General features: G+C 40.7%; 2 protein-coding genes across 4 annotated transcripts; one reads left to right on the top strand and one right to left on the bottom strand.

The window, feature by feature from the left end:
- The first annotated feature begins 71 nt into the window (after window positions 1-71).
- Window positions 72-12212, top strand: LOC118415241 (cyclin-D-binding Myb-like transcription factor 1). Of its 3 annotated transcripts, none has more exons than XM_035819679.1 (18): window positions 72-216; window positions 1772-1887; window positions 3050-3190; window positions 3388-3512; window positions 3818-3944; window positions 4330-4406; window positions 4740-4897; window positions 5088-5120; window positions 5415-5524; window positions 6044-6272; window positions 6643-6717; window positions 7013-7095; window positions 7333-7539; window positions 7956-8164; window positions 9111-9291; window positions 9688-10157; window positions 10582-10762; window positions 11161-12212. In XM_035819679.1, the coding sequence occupies exons 2-18, from the start codon at window positions 1782-1784 to the stop codon at window positions 11280-11282; spliced, it is 2634 nt and encodes an 877-aa protein (XP_035675572.1). In that variant the 5' UTR covers window positions 72-216; window positions 1772-1781; the 3' UTR covers window positions 11283-12212. The 3 variants fall into 3 exon arrangements, with proteins under 3 accessions (XP_035675572.1, XP_035675570.1, XP_035675571.1); XM_035819677.1 differs by having other exon boundaries at window positions 7923-8164; XM_035819678.1 differs by lacking the exon at window positions 72-216 and adding an exon at window positions 223-385 and having other exon boundaries at window positions 7923-8164.
- Window positions 12213-12567: 355 nt separating this feature from the next.
- LOC118415243 (transmembrane protein 243-like) lies at window positions 12568-18188 on the bottom strand. Its single transcript, XM_035819681.1, has 4 exons — window positions 17766-18188; window positions 15649-15699; window positions 15149-15253; window positions 12568-14592 (listed from the first exon to the last, which is right to left on the bottom strand). Exons 1-4 carry the CDS (start codon window positions 17850-17852, stop codon window positions 14473-14475), a joined length of 363 nt encoding a protein of 120 aa, XP_035675574.1. The 5' UTR covers window positions 17853-18188; the 3' UTR covers window positions 12568-14472.
- Window positions 18189-24114: the final 5926 nt, after the last annotated feature.

Below are 24114 nucleotides of genomic sequence, written 5' to 3'. Positions count from 1 at the left end.
TTTTGATATGAAGAAATCAAATAAGATACATTAGAATTATTGATATGTTAGAATTTGATATTCTTTATTCAACAATTAAGTTACAAGAGATGATTTTGAGATTTTCGCGGATGACTACATTCCGGTGAAGATTCCGGGCAGCCGTCCGTCTACATCCTGGTCCTGGTGTTCATCCTGGGTCTTGACGCCGTAAAGTTCCCGGACGAAAATCAGGAAGTACGCGCGAGTTTTAAGCTACACCTCGGTTCACCTGGGTCCCGGCCCCGGGGGAGGGTCCGAGGGGATTTTCAGGGGGGAACCGCCGGGATATGTCGTGAATATGGCTAGGTTGACCTTGCTAGAGGAAGACAGACATAGTCTGCCTGTCATGGCGCCGTTCTTTCCGGTAGGCGGCTAGCGGCTGGCTGGCAAGCGAACATGGAAAAATTATTTATATTTTGTGCGGATAAGGGCATGTGACATGTCATGAACGTCCCGTTATGTTGTTGGTGTCCGTTTGTTGACATCATGACGAAGCCTTACTCTTGTGAAAACTGATCTTGTAAAATCATAGATGCAGGCTTTTGTTGTATGATCAGGGATATAACGTTATGTTATGCATTGTTTTTCAAAACACTAAAAAATATGTAGAAAACTGTACCGTTAGACTAAGGTTGGGGATATTTTGCTCTTATTTCTGTGCAAATATTTTTGCTGTCTAACATCCAGCTGGCAAGGAGAAAATTTTAACCTAATCCACCACATGATGTGGAATGTCGGACGACTCGGACCATTACCAACTCGGCCCAGTCAACTCGGCCCATCTGCCGGGACAACTCGGACCATCCCCCCTGGACAGCTATTTAATTGATTTTTTTTCGAAAATGTAATCCCAACACTAGTTTTATATGTATATACTCTGAAATGAGAAAACTGTAGGTTGGATTGATTGGATTGTGTAATTCATCGAAGTTTTCGGCATTCCAGGCGGCGCACATTAGGTCGTTGACTCCGAAATACGCAGCGTGTGTGGACACGTGGATAGGTGTGAGGCGCTTCTAATAGAGGACAGTAGTAAACTTTATCATTACTTGCTCTTCGGAATAGTTTTAGACAAATAAGATGTGGGTATTGATCAGAGTATGAGTCATTCTTGTTGAAGATTAATTGCTAATTAAGAATTTTTTCAAGCCGACCGTGTCCACTTTGTTTTAATATCGCGGTTTTAATATCGCCGGCGCCCGCGGTACATATGATACTAGATCAAAGGACCGCCACTCTGTATGACCATAACTTCTGACGTTCTAATAGTAGTAGCAGCTGTGGACTGTCTATACTAGTACAAATGTACCAAGAAATGTCAAATTAACTTTTTTTCAAAAGATAAGTAATTTGGTCCGACTGGTACATGGGGGTGGTCCGAGTTGACCAGGGGAGTGGTCCGAGTTGACCAGATTTTCAATGGGCCGAGTTAGTAATGGTCAGAGTCGTCCTGATTCCATGATGTGTGGCAAATTAATTTTCTTTGTATGAAATTAAAAACAAAACAAAAATTATTTTAACTTTGTTGTGTATCCACATAACCCAGGGCTCACAATACTTTGCAGTAGTTTTCCTGCAATGTCAACATTTTTTTGCAAGTTGCAGGTGCATATTTTGTCTTCTAGTTCATTGTTGTACATTGTACACTGACTAGGGGCTGCAAGGTTTGTCCAAGGATTGGTTTGTCTTAAGAAAATTTATTGTGTAATATAATGTTATGTCTATTCTGACAAAATTTGTACTTAACCAGGTGTGCCAATATGGATGGTGCTCAGGATGTTGGTATAGACTTGGACATGAATGTGGATTGTCTTTCTCACAACAACATTCATCCGGACAGTCCCCACTCCTTCAACATGGAACCAGGTCAGCATTTACATTCTAATATATCGCAGGGCTCGAAATACAATTTTCAGTCAACTTGCACCTGTGCAAGTTAAGCCAAAGGTAACTTGCACCAAAAGAAACTTACTTGCACAACCCAAAATAGTGAACTGTTAAACCCTTATCTCCTCTTCTGAAAATTTGCAAATGTACGTGACTAGTAGTAAATGGGGATACATACCGGTAAAGACCACATGTTTGGATATTTGTTTTTCCATAGCATATTTTATTTTTGGTTTGAAATTGTATAAACTGTTTCATAAAAACTGTGAATTTAACCTCAATTAAAGACAATTCAATGTCTACAACTCGATAAGATCCATAGATTTCTTCTGGACTCTTCAAGTGACAATCACATCCATCACAGTAACTAGTCTTAAGCATCTCCAGAATGAAGTGGTAGAACAACTCAATACAATACATATAACTGGAAAAACCAGTTGAACATATTTAGTATGCAAATGTAACTCATATGCAAATCAAGGTAAGACAGCACCTTAGGAATCATTAGCATTGTAGAGATGGATTTGTTTAAAAAAATAGTTTACCTGGATGTCTAACCAAATTTAGAAATAACAAATTTAGGCTTTTTTTTTATTCAGTGTTATTTTCTTTTACCTTTCAATGACAGACAATATTCTCGGTGTGTGTAAGCTTTTTCTAATGTCAGGTATTAGAGGACAAAAGTAACTTGCACTGGTGCAAGTTTGGTCTAAACTTACTTGCACCACACCAATTTTACTTGCACAAACTTGCATATGCATGTGGTATTTCGAGCCCTGTATCGTCATAGACTATTACACTAAGCATTCAGGATAATCTTAACACTTGATAAGAAAATCAATCAACAACATCATCTTTATTGTACTGTGGTAGTGTTGTTATGTCTTGCTTAGTCCGTCCAAGGAGGTTGGAACGGGGCACAACCTCCTTGGTCCGTCGGTGCCGACGATGACATCTCTGCTAGCAGTCCGCATGTGTTCTACTGTGGCTGAGCAGACCAATTCTTTATTTACCCGGAATAGCAATACATATACCCAAAGTGCAAATCTTACAAAAATGTACCAGTTGTATTTATCAGAAATAAGGTTTGCAAAAAAAAAAAGTGATCAAAATTTGAATACAGTTTTGTGGTTGGTTATAGACAGTGGAGGAGAGAAGAGGAAAGGTGATGATAACAGTGATGATGATTTTGAAGATGGGAACCCTGAGAAGAAACTACGGATGAACCACAATGACTTCAGGGATGGGTACACTACTGTGGAACAGCTGGTAGGGGTGACTGGTAAGTACATAGAACAGCCATTACAATTACTGTAAACTCATTATTTTTTTTATGTGGACGTAATTTTACTGTATTAGAGGAAACAAGTTTTTTTCTGTGTTTGAAGTTCGCTGTTGGAACAATTCTGTATCATAGCAGTAATGGATAGGAAATTCATGTATTTGTAGGGTAAAAAATTGACTGATATTTTTCTTCAGGTGACCAGAGTTTGCCGACAGATGAAGATGACCTTGAGCATGTGTCAGGGTCGACCTTGGAGCAGGTGGAAGACTCCATGACTACAGCTGTACAGCTGGCCACAACCTCAGGACAACAAATACAGGTAAGGGCAGGTCCACTTGAAACGTTTCAGACAAAGGGGTGGTCAGAATGTTTTTTTTTTGGATTATGTGTATTGATGATTACTGCAGAATAATAACTGAATACAACAAGGGGTATTTCACCAGAAATTCAAAAAGCTTAAATGTGTATGTTGAATTGCAACAGTGGAATCTTTTGTGGACGTTTTTTCCACTTACATGTATGTCTAAAACAAGTGTTAGAGTGTTTCCAGTCCGCATCAGTTAATATGAAGTTTTAATTGTTGTACATTCCCCACCAATCATTGCTCTGTTTTGCCTGCCCCAGCTGTTGGAGGTTTCTGGGATGGACAGTTCCCCAGCCACGCCCTCCTCTGACAAGACAGAAGAGGCAGCCCCGGTAAACCAGGCGTGGTTCACTACTAAAGAGGACAAGACTAACCTACATGGCAAAGGTACAACAGTATGTCATACCAAAGCAATATTCTCTGCCGACTAGTTGGCATCTATCTGTCTCGGAAGACAATGGTAGGCAGACAGGGTGGTTTAGGCGACCCGTCTGCCTGGCCTGCACGTGACTTTTTAAGGTAAAAGAGGGATGTGCACTTCCTTCTCCACCCTCTTGTCTACTGGCGCACTAAGTCCTACAGGGGCAAGAACTGCGTGAAACTAGTACTCACTACCAATTAGTACTGGGTTTCGTATGATGTCATCTGCACGTGTGCATTTTCTTTTATGAAAGTATACTACAAGTAATAATGTTTTTTTTATCTATCAGTTTCTTTCTTAATCACTTAAGCTAGATAAAACAACCTTTTATCCCTGTGATGTTTTGTTCAGGCCACAGCTGGAAACAAGGGATGTGGTCTAAAGAGGAGGTAGAAGTGCTGAAAGCTAACATTGAACAGTACTGTAAGGTATGCACCAGATTTCCTTTCTTGATGTAAGGATACTCTTGTATGTGTATGTGATACTATAATGAAGTCTGTTAAACAGTTTGATAAAACTTCTGTAGATCTTGAAACTTTTGCAGTCTTTTTTTCCACAGTTTTCCACAGTTTTTGTTGCAAATTCATGAATTTCTAATGTTGTATATATACTACTGTACTACAGAATTGTTTTAACTGTGAGTTTAAAACAGTGCCGAAAGCTCCTTTCCCCCCTCTACTTTGAAATGAGACCACCGTGAAAGTAACTGAATTTGCAGTACGACTTACAAGCAAGTCATTCGGGCATATTTTCTTCTGTAGGATCACAACATTGAGGATGCTGCTGAGGTTGTTTTTGAGATGTCCAAAGACGAGAGGAAGGATTTCTATCGCACCATCGCTCAAGGTCTGAACAGGCCACTCTTCGCCATTTACCGAAGAGTTCTCCGGATGTATGACAACAGGAACCATGTTGGAAAGTAAGATCCAGATTATAGTTTGTCATTGTACTGTAACATCTGATTTTAGTTTACTGCTTTTTGTCAGTTTTGGAGTTTGTCAATTTAGTACAGTTTTGAATGTACATTGTACGTGTATTTTATGAATTTCAAGTTAGATGTATCATTTTGTATTTTTTTGGTAAAACTCTACTTTAATCTTTTTTTCTAGGTATACTCCTGAAGAGATTGAGAGATTGAAAGAGTGAGTACAATTTAGTTGTTATTTGTCTATTTTAACCTCATGAACTCGGTGATGACCTTATTGACTTGATTTGACATGTTAGGAGCCACCCAAACCACCATTGCTGCCCAGAAGCTTTTTCTGTGATGACGTAGCCTATTGGGCCTTAATTTGTATGAGGTATGAGATTAGGCAGTAGGGAGAGGGTTAAACAACTTTCACAACTCTTATTTCATTAATACATTCAAGCTTCCAGTATTGAGCTAAACAATAGTTAATATTGATAGTTATTGACAGACTGTTGTTGGTTAATAGGTTAAGACAGAAGCATGGGTCTAACTGGGCAGCCATCGGGATAGCCCTGGGGCGCAGTGCCTCTTCTGTCAAGGACAGGTGTCGTCTCATGAGGGACTCCTGCAACTCAGGTGCGTACTGTTAAACATCTTAGTTTGGCTCAAAAAAGTGTAAACAACTTTGTCAAAGCTGAACAAATGACTGTCTGAATTTTTTTGCTAAAAAACATCCTTTATATGAATATGATATTTTGATTCACAGGGATGAGCTAAAACAATGATCTTGGTGGCATATTTGGCAAAACCAATGTCAAAATTTGTTAGATGTTTCAGTGCAGTAGCTGTGCAAAAACTGATTACTTAAACATGACCATAGCCTTAACAATGTATAGTCAGCAGTCAGTCATAGTCATACGGTGTATTACAGCACTGTTGGCGTTATACTGCCCCTTAGGCGGTGGCATACCCTTTCTTCTAGCTGAATACGAGACAGGGATGCGCCAGGTCTCTGGTCAATGTATAAATTACATCCATAATGAAAAATTGACCGCATAAGCCATCCTAGGAAACATGTTTCAAGCAGCGTGCTATTTGCTGATACCAGTAATTGCTCATAATTTCCTGTACCTGACTTCTCTCATTGGTCCAAAGGTAAGTGGAGTAATGAGGAAGAACAGAGGCTACAAGACGCGGTTCACGAGGTGACGAACACGATCCATGGCCAGCCCGTTACCTCCGGGATCTCGTGGGCGAAGGTCGCCCTGCGTGTCGGCACGCGGTCGGAGAAGCAGTGTCGCTCCAAGTGGCTGAACTACCTTAACTGGAAACAAGCCGGTGGCGATGAGTGGACCAAAGAGGATGATATGGCACTCATACACAAGTATGGCAGCAGCAACTTGTTGAGATATAACCTGAAATTGTTTGGAATGACTGTAATTTGTAAAGACATAGAATCTTTGTGGACAAGAGTTACAAAAATTTTTAGAAGTTTTAAAATGTTTGTTTTGGTTTCATTTGGGTGGTTTTTGCGATGACATCTCAAATGCGGAGTCATGACACTGCAAACATGCATTTCCATCGTATGATTACTGTACTTCAGAATTGTGTCAACACTGCAGAAACCTTCTTTTCCTTCTACCATGAAATTAAATCTCAGTTGGAATAAATGAAATTGAAGTATATGTTGTTTCATGATTTTAAGGTTATTACATCACTTGCAGTTATAAAGCAGACACTTTTACTCCCCCCAGGGTGGAACACCTGGACACGAAGGATGACACTGATATTGACTGGGTGAAAATGGCTCAGGGCTGGAGCAGAATGATGTAGGTCATTTTGTAATACCATAATTAAGAGTCATTTTGCCTTGTTTAGTTGCATACAGTCAATAAAGACAACATTTTTATTGTCAAGCACAATTTTGCAGGAATTTTTGTGGTTTTACCAAAAGATTTTGGCTTTCAGTAATATCAGCCAAAATTGAAAAATTACCGAAATCTCGTTAGACAACATTCAAGCATATTGCAGTAGATCTCTTGAAGTTTGTACAGTGTGTTTGAAAGAGAAAAAAAAAGAAAACTTGAGCTATATCAATGTTTCGTTTTCCCCTCCCCACTGCAGTGTCCGGTCCCCCCAGTGGCTGAGGAGTAAGTGGTGGTCACTCAAGAGACAGATCGCTGAGCACCAGAACATGGACCTGCCAAGTAGGTCATTTTAACTGGTAAAAGTTTGTCTAAGGCAATGGACCAATCCTGACAATTAGCAAGTCAACCAATATCTTCCCATTTGGCTGTGGGATCAGTCTAAAGATAATCTAAAGTCTAAAGACAGTTTAATTGAATATCTGCAGTAATTTCATTATACTGATCAGTAGCTTTAAGTTTTGATTTGTCTTATAAAAACTAGTCTTGTACCTCAACCTCCCCCTGTTCCTTAACTAGCCCTGGTGCAGTGTCTGAAGACTGTGTTCAGCGACTCGGTGCGTACGCGGAATGTGCGGTCAGACATCACGAGAATTAAGGTCACGCGGCTGGATGGGGCTAGCCGTGACATCAGGGGGGAGCTCCTGGTCAACGGTGGTCCCAGCCACAGCCAGGACCTGCCCAACATGGCCACTGTCCAGCTGCCCATTCCTGTACCCCAGGCTGGTAAGAACAATTTGGTGCAGGTAGACCTTTAGTAGTGTAGCTAGCTTTGTGCAGTAAGTATTTCAGCCGTCAGCCTCTATGGAAAAAGTTTGGCACCAATTTTGTGTTGGTTATGTGGTTAGAAAGCAGGGAGAAGTTTAAGATTGTATTTTTAAACAGCTCTTGTCTACACCATGCTTAGTGCATGTCTAGGCATGTTTTGTTTATGTCTCAGGGGCCTTCATCTTTGACATATTACTCACAATTCATCACATTTTGCACAGTTTGAACCATAAAGAAGCTTATTAAATCATCTTAATCCTTAGTTTCTTTTCGAACTTTAACTTATAAGGGAAACATAAGCTTTAATTTGGGAGGGTAAAAAGTCACGATGTGTTACCTAGGTGCCACAGCTACCATCACTACCACCACTGTAGCAGCCGCAGAGCAAGGTAACCAACCTGTGCAGCCTGAGGAGAGTCAGCTCATAGCAGGCACCTCCTACCAGTCCTTTGAGGTACTGCAGTCCACCATGCAGCTGACCCCCACCAGTACCCAGGGTACCTACATCCTCCGTCCGTCCTCCGGCATGGTGTACACGGCCACGCCCACTTCATCTGATCAGATCATCGTTCAAACCGTACAGGTAGGGTTGTCTTGTTTGTCTGGCTTTGTTTTGTTTAGTTCTGTTTGTTTTTGTTTTAAAACTGCCAGAGCAGAAACGTAAAACCAAAGAGAAAATAGTAAGTAGAAGACAGAAGCTATCTTTTGCATAAACCTAGTTCCACCATTTCCAACAAGACTGGCAATAAAAATATTATTGCCATGACGATGATTGAGGTGAACAACAATACAGCTCATATCAGAAATAGACTGGAACTTCCCTATCCCTGGCACAATATACAAGCCCACCTGTAACACGAACCTACAGCCAGCAGAAATGTACTATCCCTGGTACAGCACAATGGTCTGCCAGTAACCTAAACCTACAGCTGAGCACTACAGTGTGTAGCACTACAGTGTGTTTTGGTCCTGTCAGTCTGCTAAGCAGCCTTAACTAGACATTGATGAGTAGTTGGTCCTGGGACCTCTGACCCTATCCTGTACCTCTCAACTTGGAATGCCTGCAGAACAATAGACTCTCTCTTTTGCCTACTGCTGTCTGGAAATCTTCTCTAGAATTCCTCTAAGATACCTGAGATACATCTGGTATAGATTTGGGTGGGGGGGACTTGCATACCCAGCATACTGTGGACTACTAGCATTCCTGTGGAAAAATGCCTGTGCAATTCCTAGAATTTTTGCAGACTGAATCTAATATATACCATTTGACGACTCCCCTGAGGCGTCGTCAAAAATATCACTTTCTCACTCAATATAGAATGCCTAAATTGTTACAGGTTTTTTTAGAAGGTAAATGCTATGGCTATATGTGAAGCTATACAGTCAAGTTCACAGACATGAAACTACCATAAGGTACACATACAAAATGTATACATACTGAACATGTAATTCAGTAGAAACTGTAATGTATTGCATGATGAAAGAGTGCCTTTTACAGAAAAGTTGATATGTGGTACTGTTATATCCAGACTGACCAACTGGCCAGTAATGAGAACGTGACCGTCCAGCTGACCCCCCAGTCTGACCACATCATCATCAGCACGTCCACCGGTCAGGACCACGACATCACCACCACTCTCAACACCTCGGACATCGCTGCCATCAGCCAATCAGGACTTCCCGATCAAGGCATGGGACACCCGGACGACAGTACGTGCATCATGTATTGCATAGCATGTCCCTGAAAATTCTTTTTGAAATACTTTTTGAAAGCTTGTAAAGATAAAATTTCTTGTGGGATTGTGTGGCGGAACTGCAGAATGGTCCAGAAGCCAGATGTCCAAATCCTGCCATGCGACCTTGTACTCTTGGGAAAGGCTCTATACACGACTTTCCTCACTCCACCAGGGTGTAAAAATGGTTAACTGACTTGTATTGGGGAGGTTGAAGGCAACGGGAGGAGAGGGTTGTTCACTGCCTCCCAATACCCTACCTTACCCACTGCCCCTACCTTCTTATAAAGGCTATGGTACCACCTTATTAAGACATAACTCTGCAATGCTTTGTACAAAGTTTTGACTAACCTTCTGTCTAATTGTGTTACAGGTTTAAATGAAGTCTCCCAATCAGAAGACCTGTCCTGTAGCAGCCATCTGCAGGACAGTGTCAGCCAATCACAATACAGTGAGGACTCCAACATCAGCCAATCAGACTACGGCAGCCATGCATCTGTCTGCCAATCAAGTTACAATGCCCACCCCATGGCCAGCCAATCAGATTTTACTTCTCATGTTAGAATCTGTCAGTCTGATATAACTGGACATGCCACTATTAGCCAATCAGATCTCAGTGCCGAAGCCATAAGCCAATCAGTGATAAGCTCTCAGGATGTCATCAGCCAATCACAGCTAGGGGAGCAGCCTGGCAGCAGCCAATCAGAGCTGGATGCACACCACTCCATAAGCCAATCGGATCTTGAGGACCACAGCCACATCAGCCAATCAGGGCTCACTGATGATGGAAGCATCACAACTGCACATTTGCTGCCAGACAGTGCACACTATGTCACAGCTGAGGTAACTACTGTATTACAATGTTTTTTGATGCCCCAGCTGATGTCTGATAAAAGATATACTCTGTAAGATTTATAAAAGAAGTGTCAAATGGTGCCTTTTTGTTGAAAGATGTGTTGAAAATTGTAGCCTGAGTACCATCCTCCTTAGTGACCCCTGGCTCAATCCTTTCACTTGCTAACCAAGGGAAAAGTTACTCAGGCTATCTAAATTGTGCCAAATAGGAAATACTCAAGCAACTCAATATGATTTTGGAAACGGTTAAAGGTTTCAGGTAGCATCCACAGACTAACTTTTGTCAGTGCCAGGCATATCTTATTACCTCGATGTCTAACCTTCATCAGCGAGTCCAAAGCTTATTGATGAAGAGGAGGATATTTTGTGGCTTAACAAGTGATCACACAATTATGCATACATGTGTTTCCAGGCCATTGTAAGCACCAGTATGGCAGATGTCAGTCAGTCAGAGGGACTAGACGTCACCACCTCAGCGTCCACTCATTACGTCATCGTCAGCGACAATGTCACCTTCGTGCAGTCCTCGACGTCTGACGTGGATGACGGACAGCTGTCAACCTCGGATGTCATACCATTTGCAACTCTAACAGGTATGATTGATATGTAATGTGGGAGGAAAAGACTAGCCCTTGAAGATAGGAGTACTTATCCACAGCATGGAAACAAGCTTTGCTGCAAAAGCTGTCCTTTTGTGATTTAAGAAATAAATATAATCAAGAATAATGATGTTTCAGCCACATCTTAACTTATAGTATGTAGAATCAGTCATTGTATGATTTCCTAAATTATCACATTACTGAGTTAGAAATGTAATGCACCTTAAGAAAGGCAGCATCATTGCCCTTTTAGTATTTACATGCTGGTGCTTTGCAGTTCATAAGGAAGTTACAAGGGGGTTAAGAGAGTTAATGATTCCAAAAATAAATAAAACCAAGAAAAAGTATAAGAGCTGGAACATGCTTTAAATGGTGTTGTGTATTTTCTCCAGGTCCCATCCTGCAGCACTCTGACTCCGACCTGCTGGCGTCCTCCTCCGATATGGTCCAACATGACCTCACCTCTACTACTCACACTGACGACGACATGGCAGACTTCAGGGGGGTGAACTGAATGATAACCTCTCTCCGATCCTGTAACGCCGCACAAACTTCACTCTATGGTTGGCTGAATCAAAGGCTCCAATCTGTCACACTAGGCATTGCCTTCAGGCTGCTTGAGTATTGGCTAGTGCCCCTGGCATGAGAGGTTGAAAACACTGCGAGAACAAAAAGAAGAAAATCAGCCTCAAAGACTTTGAAATTGCCAACAGGACAAGGATGCCAGAATTTTGGAGAAAACATACATATATAGATACTATTTGGGAGAATAGGCAAATAAAACTAAGCCAACCATCGACTCAAGTTTGTGTTGCATGATATATATAACATTATATAGATACAGATTTATTTATCAACTGCAATGTTGCCTTGCATAATATGTATAACCTAGTATGGGTCTAGCTGCTGACCTGGAGAAGTATACTGTAGAACATGAATTTTAACACATAAAGTTCTCATATGTTATTTTTGTTGGTCGAACACTCATGGCGTTTTACTTATTCATCAATTAATATTAAGGCCAAACATCATGCAAGATAAGTAAAATGTACCATTTCATTTTCATTGTTCTGGATTTTGTTGCTCTATTGAAGAATTATCATTTCAGAAGGCTATCGTGACTAATTCATGTTGTATTTCCCTGTAACTTAAGTGTGATATCATCAGATGTTGTTGTTTTATTCTGTGGATTTGAGAAGTACTGTACCTAGTTTTATTGAATTATTTATTCCAGTTGCTATATACCTGGATATGGAATAAGAAATTTTGGCCATTGTTGCTAGAATATGACGTCTTTATTATTCAAGTGAAGTATATTTAGAAGAAAAACTAAATATAAGTGTGCGGAAGATTGTTATAAATGACAGACATGGAAGAAAGTTGACTTGATCAATTGTCATTTTCTCAAATGTTGCTTATTGAATTAAATGACATCTAGAGCGAAGCATTGTTTAATTTGGGAAGTTATTTTGTCCATTTCTTGATAGGTTACCAAAACATGCATTAATGTGTAGTTCTGGCATTATTAATGGCTTTTCTGAACTTCCTCAAATTCTATGATCTCAAAGCAGATTGAGAATTTTCCTCATGTTTTTTACATTCAGATGTTCTTTTAAGGGCATTTCTTGTTGCCTACTTTTCAACTGCAAAAAATACAACACTGTCTTTTATCATCCAACTCTTAAAGATAACTACCATGCCATGATGTTGTAATAGCATAGGGGAGGTGTTCTATCTGGAGGTAGATAGCAGAACAAACTGCAATGGATGGGCATGAACAGACAAGGCAAACAACTAAATACAGCAACAAGCAAGAATCTTTATTCTTAACAGGTTAAAACATGTAAGCTGCAGGGTTTTACTGGCTCACTTCCCTTGTGAGGAGAGCGAGACGGCAAAAATCCAAACCGCTTCAACACGTATCTCCACGATCGCTTCTGCTTAGAGAATATATTTATGTAAGTACATACGGTGGCAAATTCAAATGATTAAACTGTACATGACCTATTTAAGTACTCTTTGACTAGACAAAATCAAACACCACTGTTGCCTGTGTATTATCTTACATTTCAGTTGTACTGGAAAAAAACATAATACATGTAGTATACATACTTCAATCAATAAATTACTGTAATAATGCTAACTTCAATTAATAATGGACCGATCCTGATCGAACATCATATCAAACAAAGGTAAAAACCCCTATTCTATTTCGAACACCTGCTTTACACATGCATAGACCGCATGTCAAAAACCAGGCACTCTTGCCCACCAACAATGTAATGCTATGGAGTGCCTCCTGCTTTCACTTTGACGGAAATTATAATGCCCTTACCGCAGCTATATGTGTCCCCTCCTCAAACGACTATACCAAGTGGATGTAGCCTTTAATAAAGAGGGCATCGTATTTTTTTGGCCCAATCTGAGAGGATTTTAGGGCCAAAAAAGCTAAACCCAAGTCAGTCGGTTTTATCAGTTACAGTTCTGTCCTACTAGCACTGTTTTTGATGGAGGTGTTCGAAATAGAACATGATCGAAGAGCGGGGCTTAAGGATTGGTCCATTCAATAAACATTCAACTGAAAAACTAAAATGTGAATATGCAACCAGTCTAATTGTATCAATAATTTACCACTCAAGCTCTATGTTAACATGAAATTCTTTTTATGTAAAAACAAAGCTGTGCTTAAACTCAAGGCAAGATAATGGAATGTGGTTCAAGTAATGTACAGAAAAGGTAACATGCATGGTACTGACCAAATGTTGGTAAAGCTTATAAAAGTCATACATAGCTCAAAGCATATATAACATTTGTATTCTAATCTAGGATCCATTGTACATGGGGCCATTCCTGTAAGCCAATGCTTTAACAATATATCTTTAATAAAACAAGAACAATTCTATCATATTTTGAATTTCATTTTTTGTAACGTACCCCACCTACATGTGCAAGGAGTACATTTCTTTCAGTCCCAAGTTGAATGTGTAAAATAAAAAAATAATGGTTGGGGCATACAGTTGTTTTGATTGACAACTGAAATAAAGTTTCCAACTAAGTAACCCAAATGTGATAAGTGGAATATCCACAATTTTGTAATATGAATACAAGTGAATATTCCCCAACTATTGTCTAACATTGTGTCTAGTTAATGAATGGAATAAGCTATTAACTGTACATGAAAATACGGCATCCTCTTTCAGAAACAATAAATTAGGAACAAAAATTTACACGCACAAAAAGTTTTTTTTCATATAGTAGTACTGTAAGCCTAAGCAAAAATAAAACACAAATTAACTACAAGTGACTTATCAATTACATGTATTATACAAGTTTTTCCACATGTACCATTCTTGAAGTCAAACTTAAAATGCCTATTTTTCTTTACATCAGTCTTATTTCCAAAATCTGTAAAGCAAGAAATCTTACTATTCTGTCAGCCAGTGATAATTATTTTATACATGTATTCATACATCAGGAAACATTATCACTAAAACAGTAGTACTGTTGTTGCTTACTGAATACAGCTAATGGGTGTTTTGCATGAAGTTACCATGTAATTGTTCCCTGTAATTGTACACATACAAATTTACAGGTGACTGAACTCTTCCAGGATCAACCGACCAGCATAGCAGCTGTGACATCACTTGAAACCACCTATACAATGTTCCCCTACATCGTACCCTGTACAGTAGAGTTGCGTTTTGTTACTTCACCCCGTGGAAGTACAGGTTTGCGCACACACACAGAACCAGGATCACGAAAGCGTTATAGTAGATCAGGCTTCTAAACTTGGGGTCGATGTCCCCCTTTCTGTACCAGAAGATCTGTGAAGAGGCAAAAGACAGGCGATGATGGTCTCTAAATAGTGGTGAACACAACAAAACTCAAACTGGGAATTGACTGGAAGTTCCTGTCATGAATATTTCTTACCGCTGGTTATGGGGCCTAGTCATAAAGATTGGACTTACATGTAAGAGGCCAGAATGTACAACTTAGGATGTACGGTATAATGTACCTGTATAAATTCTATAGAGGAGTACATTCTGGCCCGATACATATGTAATGTTGGTAGCATACAACTTGGAGTAGTGGTTGGTAATGTCGATGTTGCTTTTGAATGAGAAAAAAACAGCCCAAATCCACAATATGGAGTAAGATTTCTTTTCAGGGTAATACATCTAAGATGGTGCTGTTGATAATGGCCTCTGCTGCAAAACCCCATAGCTAGTATACATGTACATACAGTATTAGAAATGCTTTTTTGAAAAATTTGAAAAGGCTGCCACAACCCCTGTCAGAGATGAACCTTCTTCCAGGAGGTAACAACAAAACTGGCATTTATTCTTGACAAGTGTATATATATTGGTACAAGTCACTTACCAGAATGATGTTGGAGATGCATGTGAGGATGACACACACGCCGAAGTACAAGTTGACGGGCTGGGGCGGCCATTTTGGGAAGATGAAGGCACTGACTAATGTCACCTGTTATATAGGATATACAGACCAACACATCAATAAGATCATTACTGAAATGGACAGAAACCGGACTTACACATGTACCTTACAATCGGTTTCTATGAAGCTCCAGTCATTATCTACATGTGAAATAATCAATTTCAAATCCATGTCCATTTTAAACATTTGATTTGAATTGATTTGTTTGCCAAATTCAAACAGAAAATACAATTAACCTATAACTTATTACTAATGGACTCTGATGTTTGATGTTACACACAAATTCCGTTACATGTATATTAGAGTTAGATGTATCATATGTGTGTCCGTGTGAGTGTTTGACTGTGTGTGTGCGTGCGTGTGCGTGTGTGCAAATTTTTCATATACTTATTTAAGTAATGAAATGATATAATCATACTCACTCCTACAAACAGAAATGTGAGGAAACCCAGAACCCAATGGATAACTCGTTCCTGCAAAAAACACAAGTTTCACATTAAACTAAGCAAAAGACCACTACTACTGTAACTAGTACATATACTGTACAAATGTACTTTGATCTCTGCACAAGGGATCTGGAATGAAGAAGAGATTTTATCTTGCTATTCGGGATGAAAGTAGGATTTCATTTATACCAGTAGGAGATATTGCCTGCATGAGCAAAATTTGCTGAAAGTCTTTTATCTAAATAGATTATAGCAACAATTGTGTTATTTAATGCAATAGCCAGTACACTTGATTGTTTGACCCTAGAGAAGTCAAGGATGTGTGATCTCATGCATACCAATTACCTGTGACATTGACAGATCTCAGGAAGTTCAAGGTCATGTGTGCAGAAATCTGATATCCCTTCAGGGTTGCTTGTTTACTTGTAAGTCTCTATCACATTTGGGAACTTTCTACTCTTTCAAATGTGAGTTTGAAGTTTGAACATGTACATACTACATAACAAACACCGTGCTGACCTTGACCACTTTTTATCTTTGCAGTAGAGTTAACGTTACATGTAATGTTAACGATATGTGATCCATTACTAGTGTTACATCATTCAACATATTTTTGACTTTTGAAATCGGAAGCATAGAATTGACGGCAATTTTTCCTTATCCAGAGACATGAATGCATATACAGTCGATATAACATGCATTGGCATAATACCGGTAGTAAGACTTATACCGGTAGATTAAAAATACTGGAACTTAAAGAGATCTACACATGCAACAATAGTTATTTCTGAGCTGTGCACACTTCAGACGTCTAGGTGTCCAATACATCATTTACAAAGTATCGATAACAATGCATTCGAAGACAACAAGGCCAAAAGTTTTCAGTATCTTTTTCGGGGTAGGCAGCTCGTCGTGGGACGAACACACTGTCACATTCATTGCCAAATTTATAGATCATAATTACACATGCTCACGGCACAAGACGAACATGATTCAACAACAATCTTGAATTTCTGTTGGTGACCTACAACTCATGTAAAAGTGTGAAGAACCGTTGCATAATAGCCCGGATCTACGACTGAATGGGCAAAATTGAACGTACGCAGCCATTTTCCCGCCATTTTTATATCTACGCTAGCAGTGAAGTGTTACGTCATAGCGGTTGTGACGGACAGAAGTTAAATGAAAATTCTTGACAGTATACGTCCGTTTTCTCATGACATTTTGTATGCTCATGCAGGTTTATGTTTTATGCATTTACTGACAGAAAAGGAAGGAACATCAGAGGATGTATAAATGTACATAGCGGCAGTTAATTGTGCCGTGTTTCTTCCTACCGGTATTTTTTACCCCCTCCCAACCACGCGCCCGTTCGCCGTGTAATTCCGCGGCGTGTTACAATTACAATACTACGCTTTTAGCAGGACAAGAGTGGCAGAAAAGTTACACAGAAGAAGTGGCAAGGGTAATCTATAACAGCAACATGTAACTGGAGAAAATGATGCGTTGACAATTTGTCAAATCAGTATGGCTAGAGAAATCGTTGTAAACGTACCGGTATTATGATAATAGATGTTACATGTGACATGACAATGTGTACAAGTCACAACACACTCTCACACCTACACAATTTCTATGATATAGTGATACACACAAACATACACACCCACCCACCCTGTATATACATACAACTTAATATGTACACGCACAAAGAAAGACACACACACGTACATGAAGTGTTATACACACACACACACATGTACATGAACAGTGTTACATTATAGACACACACACATGAACACAGTGTTGTACACACACACACACACACACACACACGTACATGAACAGTGTTACTTAGACACACACACACGTACATGAACAGTGATGTACACACACACACACACAGTCACAAACACACACACCTAATTGACACACCCACAACCACAGTTATACACACACGACGATACATATATCCAGAGACAGAGGTACGCTCATACGGAAAGATCAGAAAAGTGTGCAAACACACATAGAATATCTGTTTCAGAAGATATCTAACGTTATAACTTGTAGATTCCAATGTTATAACGGCCCACCTGTGGTCTGGACTCCCCGAAGAGAGGCTTGTTGATGTCCCCCTCCTCGTTCTCCCCTATACGACTATACTGGTTCCGAGAGAGCATCTGTCATCTCTACCAAGTCCACCACAGCAGGCTGAAAATCGAAAGAGTTGGCCTCTTCTGTCCTTGGCTCCCAACAATACAATTTGTTTACAGGCTACAACTGTATTGTGCTGACAATCTCGTGACTTTGTTGTGACGTGCCCACTCCGAATATGAAGACAAAATGTCGTCTGTGCGGTTAAAGATGTTCACGGAACGTTGAACCATGTGACCCCGTCAGGAAAGCTGCGGCTACTGAGGCCTTGACATGACCGGGTAAAGAAAGCTGAGCCAATATTCGCCTTGACCGCAAAAACCTCGCGTCCGGTTCATCTATCGGCGGCCATCTTGAAATATCGACTCGAAGCAGTTCTTGTCTGATCCGCAAGGTGGCGCTTGAAAGTGGCCCAAGAAGTGTGGCAACCTCAACCTTTTTCCTTTGAGACGATTCGAGTTTTACTATTGAAGAAAAAAGTTTAAATGCGGCATAATCAATGAACAGCCAAACTTGAGCTGATTTTGTGGCTATCTACATTCTTGATCTAGGGAAAGTTAGCGTTACATGCAAAGAAAAGTTATTTGACTATGTTATATAACGAGTCACGAAAGTTTAGTCTGACCTGAAATATTACCGTGGAACTGGAACGTAGAAAAGAATGTTAGAACTGGATGCCACAGCAGACAAAATTCAAATCATGCTGCGCTTGAGTTACAAAGCAGAGTGTTACAAAGGATCGCAGAGCTTTTTATTATCATTTGAGACCAGCAGTATCTATTCCCAGTTCCGAACCACATGAGGATTTTTTCTTGAATTGTAAATACTGGAGAAGTTAACGTTATTTAGTGTCGGATGAATAGAATCATGGCCTGGACCATCAACCCATCAGCTCACGAACAAGAGGCCTGGACCGTCATGAAGCCGTTTAGAAGGCCATGCTGGGAGGAAAGTGAGAACACCTTCACTCGGGAACAGTTGCCCACCAACACGACGTTTTGCTTCAGCTGCGGGCGGCCGTTTAGCGCCACGACCAAACACCTGCACGTCAGGGCGCGACGCAGCATGGTGGTCCACCCGAACGGCGGGCGGTGCTTCGCGTGTGGATCCCGCAAGGGGGCGCTGGAGACGTACGGTATCGTGAGGTGGGGACAGGGATGGCGGGCGGTGGAGGCGCACACTGTTTCTTACACCGTGGTACACGCAGATGGAGAGGAGACACCCGCCGTGTACCAAGAGGAGACCCTGTGGGAGGACGACACCTACCTTCCAGGGGATGAACAACAGTTCAGCACCTTGGTCAGGCTCTTTGAACAAGTCCATTGCAGCAAGGACGTAACTCAAGTCGATGACGCCATCGACAGTATACTGGAATGGATTTCAAACGAAGAGGAGGAGAGAGGGACTGATCAAGGGTTGGGGAGGGAGATCCGAAAGGTGTACGGACCACTCATGACGGAGAATGAGCGCGGGGAGGTAGTGGTTTATAAGTAGACTAATCTCCACACAGCAAGGGCAGTGGGAACCCTAGTGAGAACATTTGGTACTGCAGCTTTGATTTTAGACATTGTACATAAACATGTGCATCAGGAAATAGATTTAATTAATGCATAAATCTAACAGAAAGCGAATTGTCCCTGAATTCATATCAAACACAGATATTATATTCTGCCATGCAAAAGAACAATTCTTATCCCGCCTAGTGTGTGTTAACCGGTTCAAGTTTTTCTCCTCTTTTCCTGTCAAATTTCTTCTGCAACTTATATGTTTCATTATCTTCATAGGAAGTGCACGTTTTTATCACCCATATCTTTTATACACGCACCCAACATTGATACTTTTAATTCTATTTCTTCCAAATACTGTACAAACATTTGTACATTATACACACAAACAACAAAAGACAAGTTCACACTTTTGCAGACAACCAAAGTGTTTGTAGAAATTATCTGCCAATGTTTGAAGGTGTTCTAACACCATAGATATGTATGGTGAGTCTGCGTGCCACATGGAAACATGTTCAAATATGTGACTGGCAGTTGAGTAATCTATGTACACTTGTCTATTGGATAATGCAATGCATGTCATATGCCTGTTCTTGCATAGTTTTACAATACACCTGGTTCAAAGACATAACCACTTCAAAAGTGCAAAAAATAAACTCATTCAACATTAATATTTGATAACCATGTAAAAAAATAGGTCTTAATATTTATCTTATCACTCTATACAACCCTGTAATACTTATTTTGACATATTCTACTTATTTGCCACATATGACTGTACTAAAATATCAACATCTCTTTCTTATGTCACTGCAAAGCTTGTACAGTCAAAGCTGTACTACATTTAGTGACCCCCTCTACGAGGGGCGTGCAATTAGTAATGGTCCTGACCCATTTCCCATAGCAGGAGATTAATGAAACTTGGCACAGTTATTAGTCTTTCTCTTCATAGGAATCACCCAGAGTTATGCATTTCTCCCATCGTTTGATGCAGCTCTGGACACCGATTTTGTAGGACACCCCAGGTTGGTCCTCCAACTGATGCCTCATCAATGGCACAAGAGGGACGACCAGGTCTGGGAGCTGTTTCCACAGACTTCCAGCCACGTTTGAATTCAGGATGCCAGCGTTTTACAAGGTCATATGATGGGGCATCATCACCATAAGTTTCATTTATTTCATCAAAAGTCTTCTTTGGTGTGCGTCCTTTCAAATACAAAAACCGGATCACTGCGCGACACTCAACTGGTTCCATTTCACACCTGGTCCATTTCGCACCTGACTAAGTTCAAACACCAGTAAATCAGAAACCACAATTAGTTCAGAGCTGTCTTTTGCAACATAACCCATAGAGATATGAATTATTACACATACAAAATTTCATTTAGATCAGACAACTGGAAGTGGGTCAGGACCATTACTTATTGCACGCCCCTCGTACAAAAGACCATTGTGTACATAATTGGTGATTACTTAAACTGGTATGAATGGCTTTCTCTCTATATAGTGACTACATGTACCTGTCTTGAGTGATGGCTACACACCAATTTGACAGTATATGATGAATACATGACAATTTGTAGCCAGGTATGGCATGTACACCCTTTCCAAGTGGGGGTCTGGAGGGGTTTTCTTGACACTTGAATGTTGATATATGCAACATCCATGTTCCCTCCGTGACACCAGTGGTCTGTGACAGTGTAGAATTGTGTCTATTGTTGGTGAAATTTCATAGCTAGGCTGGGTTCTTGACTAGAACACTGTGCCGAGAGCATCAAACCACGACATCAGTGAACTGTCTATCGTGCTCAGCTCCTTGAAAGCCTGGTATGACATCCTGAAACAAACAAGGATAATGTAGAGTTGCAAACATTTGCAAAGTGAATGGATATACCATACACATACAAATGTACCATTAAAGATGACCTACCAAGCTAACAGATATGCTATAGAGTAGACAATGCATGTTTAGAACAAAAGCAAAATTTCTCCTGCTATTAGAAATATACAGTCCCTTCTTTTACTGGGTATGTAAGGTCCTATATTCCCTTTCCCCTAAAGAACACGATTTTTGGACCCTTGTATTCTCAGAATGACATAAAGGAAGATTTCCTTCTCTAACCTGTCTCCTAGTTCCAGTTTGGCATCCTTGAAGACATTGTCCACCATCTCCTCTATGGCATCCTGGGACATGGCCTCCATCACTGGCCACATGTTCTTCCTGTGCAGGGAAAAACTACTGTCAATCTGACTCAATCATAAAATATTCACTGCAATTTCATGTTCACAGTCTTCGTGGTGAGAGATCATCACACCGCAAACATACTGATGCGCTCTCTTTTGCATTATGCTATCATGCTTGTTCCAACCATGACAAAATCTTAACTCCCTGCTGACCTAAAATTAAGTTGAACTATGATGGGACAACTGTCACCTTTGGCCTGCAAAAGACAACTCAATACCATGAGAATAAGAGACATGTATCTAGAAAACGCTAAAGTTGTGACCAGCGTTCCCGCCAGGTTCTTGAAAGTATGCGTCCAAATATTTGGGAGGGGCGTAATGAGCGCCGGAGGCGCGAGACGAGCGCCGCAGGCGCTCGCATTCTAGGGGGGTCCGGGGGCATGCTCCCCCGGGAAAATTTTGATTTTCAAACCTTCTAGAACACAATTTCCTGCAATTTGAGTGGATAATCATGCACTTGAGATTGGATGACGGTTGCCTCTTTTACTCCCATTTTCAGTTATCGACGACCACCCTCTTCATCAAAATACGTTATATCAAAAAAACTATAAGCACAGGGAATCAGCCTTCCGTGATCTGGCCCGGGTTTTATTTGTCCAGACATGTCTACTGTCTACATGAAAATTTTGTATTTTTGATGCTTCGAAACAGGGCTCTAGCCAGTTCGTCAGCCCACGGAAAAATTATGCCAATTTTTTTCCGTCATTAAATAAAAAAATGTCTACCTCATGCGATCGATGTTGCGCCCTCCCGCATCAAATAGTTTTCCGAGACGATAAAATAACGGCGCCGTGTTTTTTCCTATTTTGCCCGATGATTTTACTCATTGACAAATTTTTCGAATCGGTGGGGTTTTACAAGGCCTTGCCGTCATTTTCCACGAGCGTGCGTTTGTTTCCTGCGACCTCAGGTAACCCCGTTTTCGGCGTGAAATCTTTGGCTGGATTTCTTTTTAAATAGACCAAGAACGTTATACATTACTCGAAGGAGGACGATCTGCTGCCTCTTTGGCAGTGATCAGTGCCGGTGTAGCCTTGAAGCAGTAGCCAGAAAGACGTCCCAACGTGCTGGGCGCTGCGATCGACGGTCCGTCTGGGGAGGGGGGCGTGCCGCGCCATGTGCCACGGAGGCCAACGCTAGTGCACAGCCGACTCGATCGACGCTTGACAACAATATTGCGGCCCCTTTTCTGCCGCAAATTTTGTCTTTTTGAAACAAAAGAAATTTTGTAAATAAGAAATAAAGTGTATAGTTTTGGATTCTTCACTTATTTACCGTGCACCATTTTTTAAAACTTGGATAAATGGGGAAACTTTGATAGTAAATTGTTAGCAGCTACGGAAGAAACTCAAGTTGCCAGACGACACGGGCGGCTACCAACGTCACGTGCGCTAATACTTGGTAACTTATGTCTTTTTTTCCTCCCGGTGACCAATGACAGAGTGTAACATTACATTTATCAAACGCTGATTGGTTATTAAGATGATTGGATTTGGACCTGGTGGCCAATCTTGACTGCTTGGCGCCGGCGGCCTGTTGTCAAAGATACCGACTGCCAATCAACTGCCCACAGCGTGAGAACTTTTGTTGAGATGTGCAACACTCGCGCAGAACAGTTTGTTTGTTCAATACTAGTATTACCCACAAATCTTTAACAAATACGTGAAAATGAGGACAAGTTAGTATCATGTTAATATCAGAATATAAAAGCTGCATAAGATTTCTTTGAGTGTTAAAGAATGCTGACTGCCAGATGTATTTCACGGACTACAAAAAATTACATTGCGCAACGAACAGCTCAGACTGGCGCGTGGCTGGGTGTGTCGTACATGGGTCCGCTAGTTGTAAAACGTGCCGCGCTCCGCCCCATGCCCAGACTACTGGGATGACCGGAAAGTGAAGAATTTGAAGTATAAATTGTACAGGTAGGATTCCTTCTTATAAAGACAGATTTTTTAAAAGATTCCAGATACATTTTGTACACTGGTGGTACAGGTCAGCCTTTCTTTCAGATTTTTTTATGGACGCATTCAGCCGAGCCGAGTGCGTCTTTCCAGAAAAAAATGCGTCCAAAGACGTAAAGACGTATGCCTGGCGGGAACGCTGGTTGTGACAAATAAGGAACGATTCAGTCACTCCAGTTTTCATCTTTGACGCCCCCCTCCCCCTTCCACTGGAAAGGTCAAGAAAAGAACCTGTGATTTCGGCGACAACACTCAATCTCAGACAGACCCATACAGGTGAGTGTTACTGCTGTGTGATATACTGTTCATAGACGTATTTATTGAGCATTCATATGGCGAATATAAGTAAAAAGGCCTACCTTTGCGCTGAAGAATCTTCGTCCGACTGTCCTTACTAACCCTGCCATGATGGAACTGACTTAATAAAGGAGTAAATATTCATATCCGCAGATTCAGAGCAAAAGTTTTCCGCTTTGCCCCCAAATCCCATTCAAATCATCAAAATTGATTTAATATATCATAATAAAAAGAGTAAATATGTAATTTGAGACACTTTTACAACAATTTTCCGGCAA

Source organism: Branchiostoma floridae, chromosome 5, assembly GCF_000003815.2.
Source record: "Branchiostoma floridae strain S238N-H82 chromosome 5, Bfl_VNyyK, whole genome shotgun sequence".
In the NCBI taxonomy this organism is placed as follows: Eukaryota; Metazoa; Chordata; class Leptocardii; order Amphioxiformes; family Branchiostomatidae; genus Branchiostoma; species Branchiostoma floridae.
The sequence above is the reverse complement of the archived record's forward strand: the minus strand, read 5'-3'. Positions and strand labels throughout refer to the sequence as shown.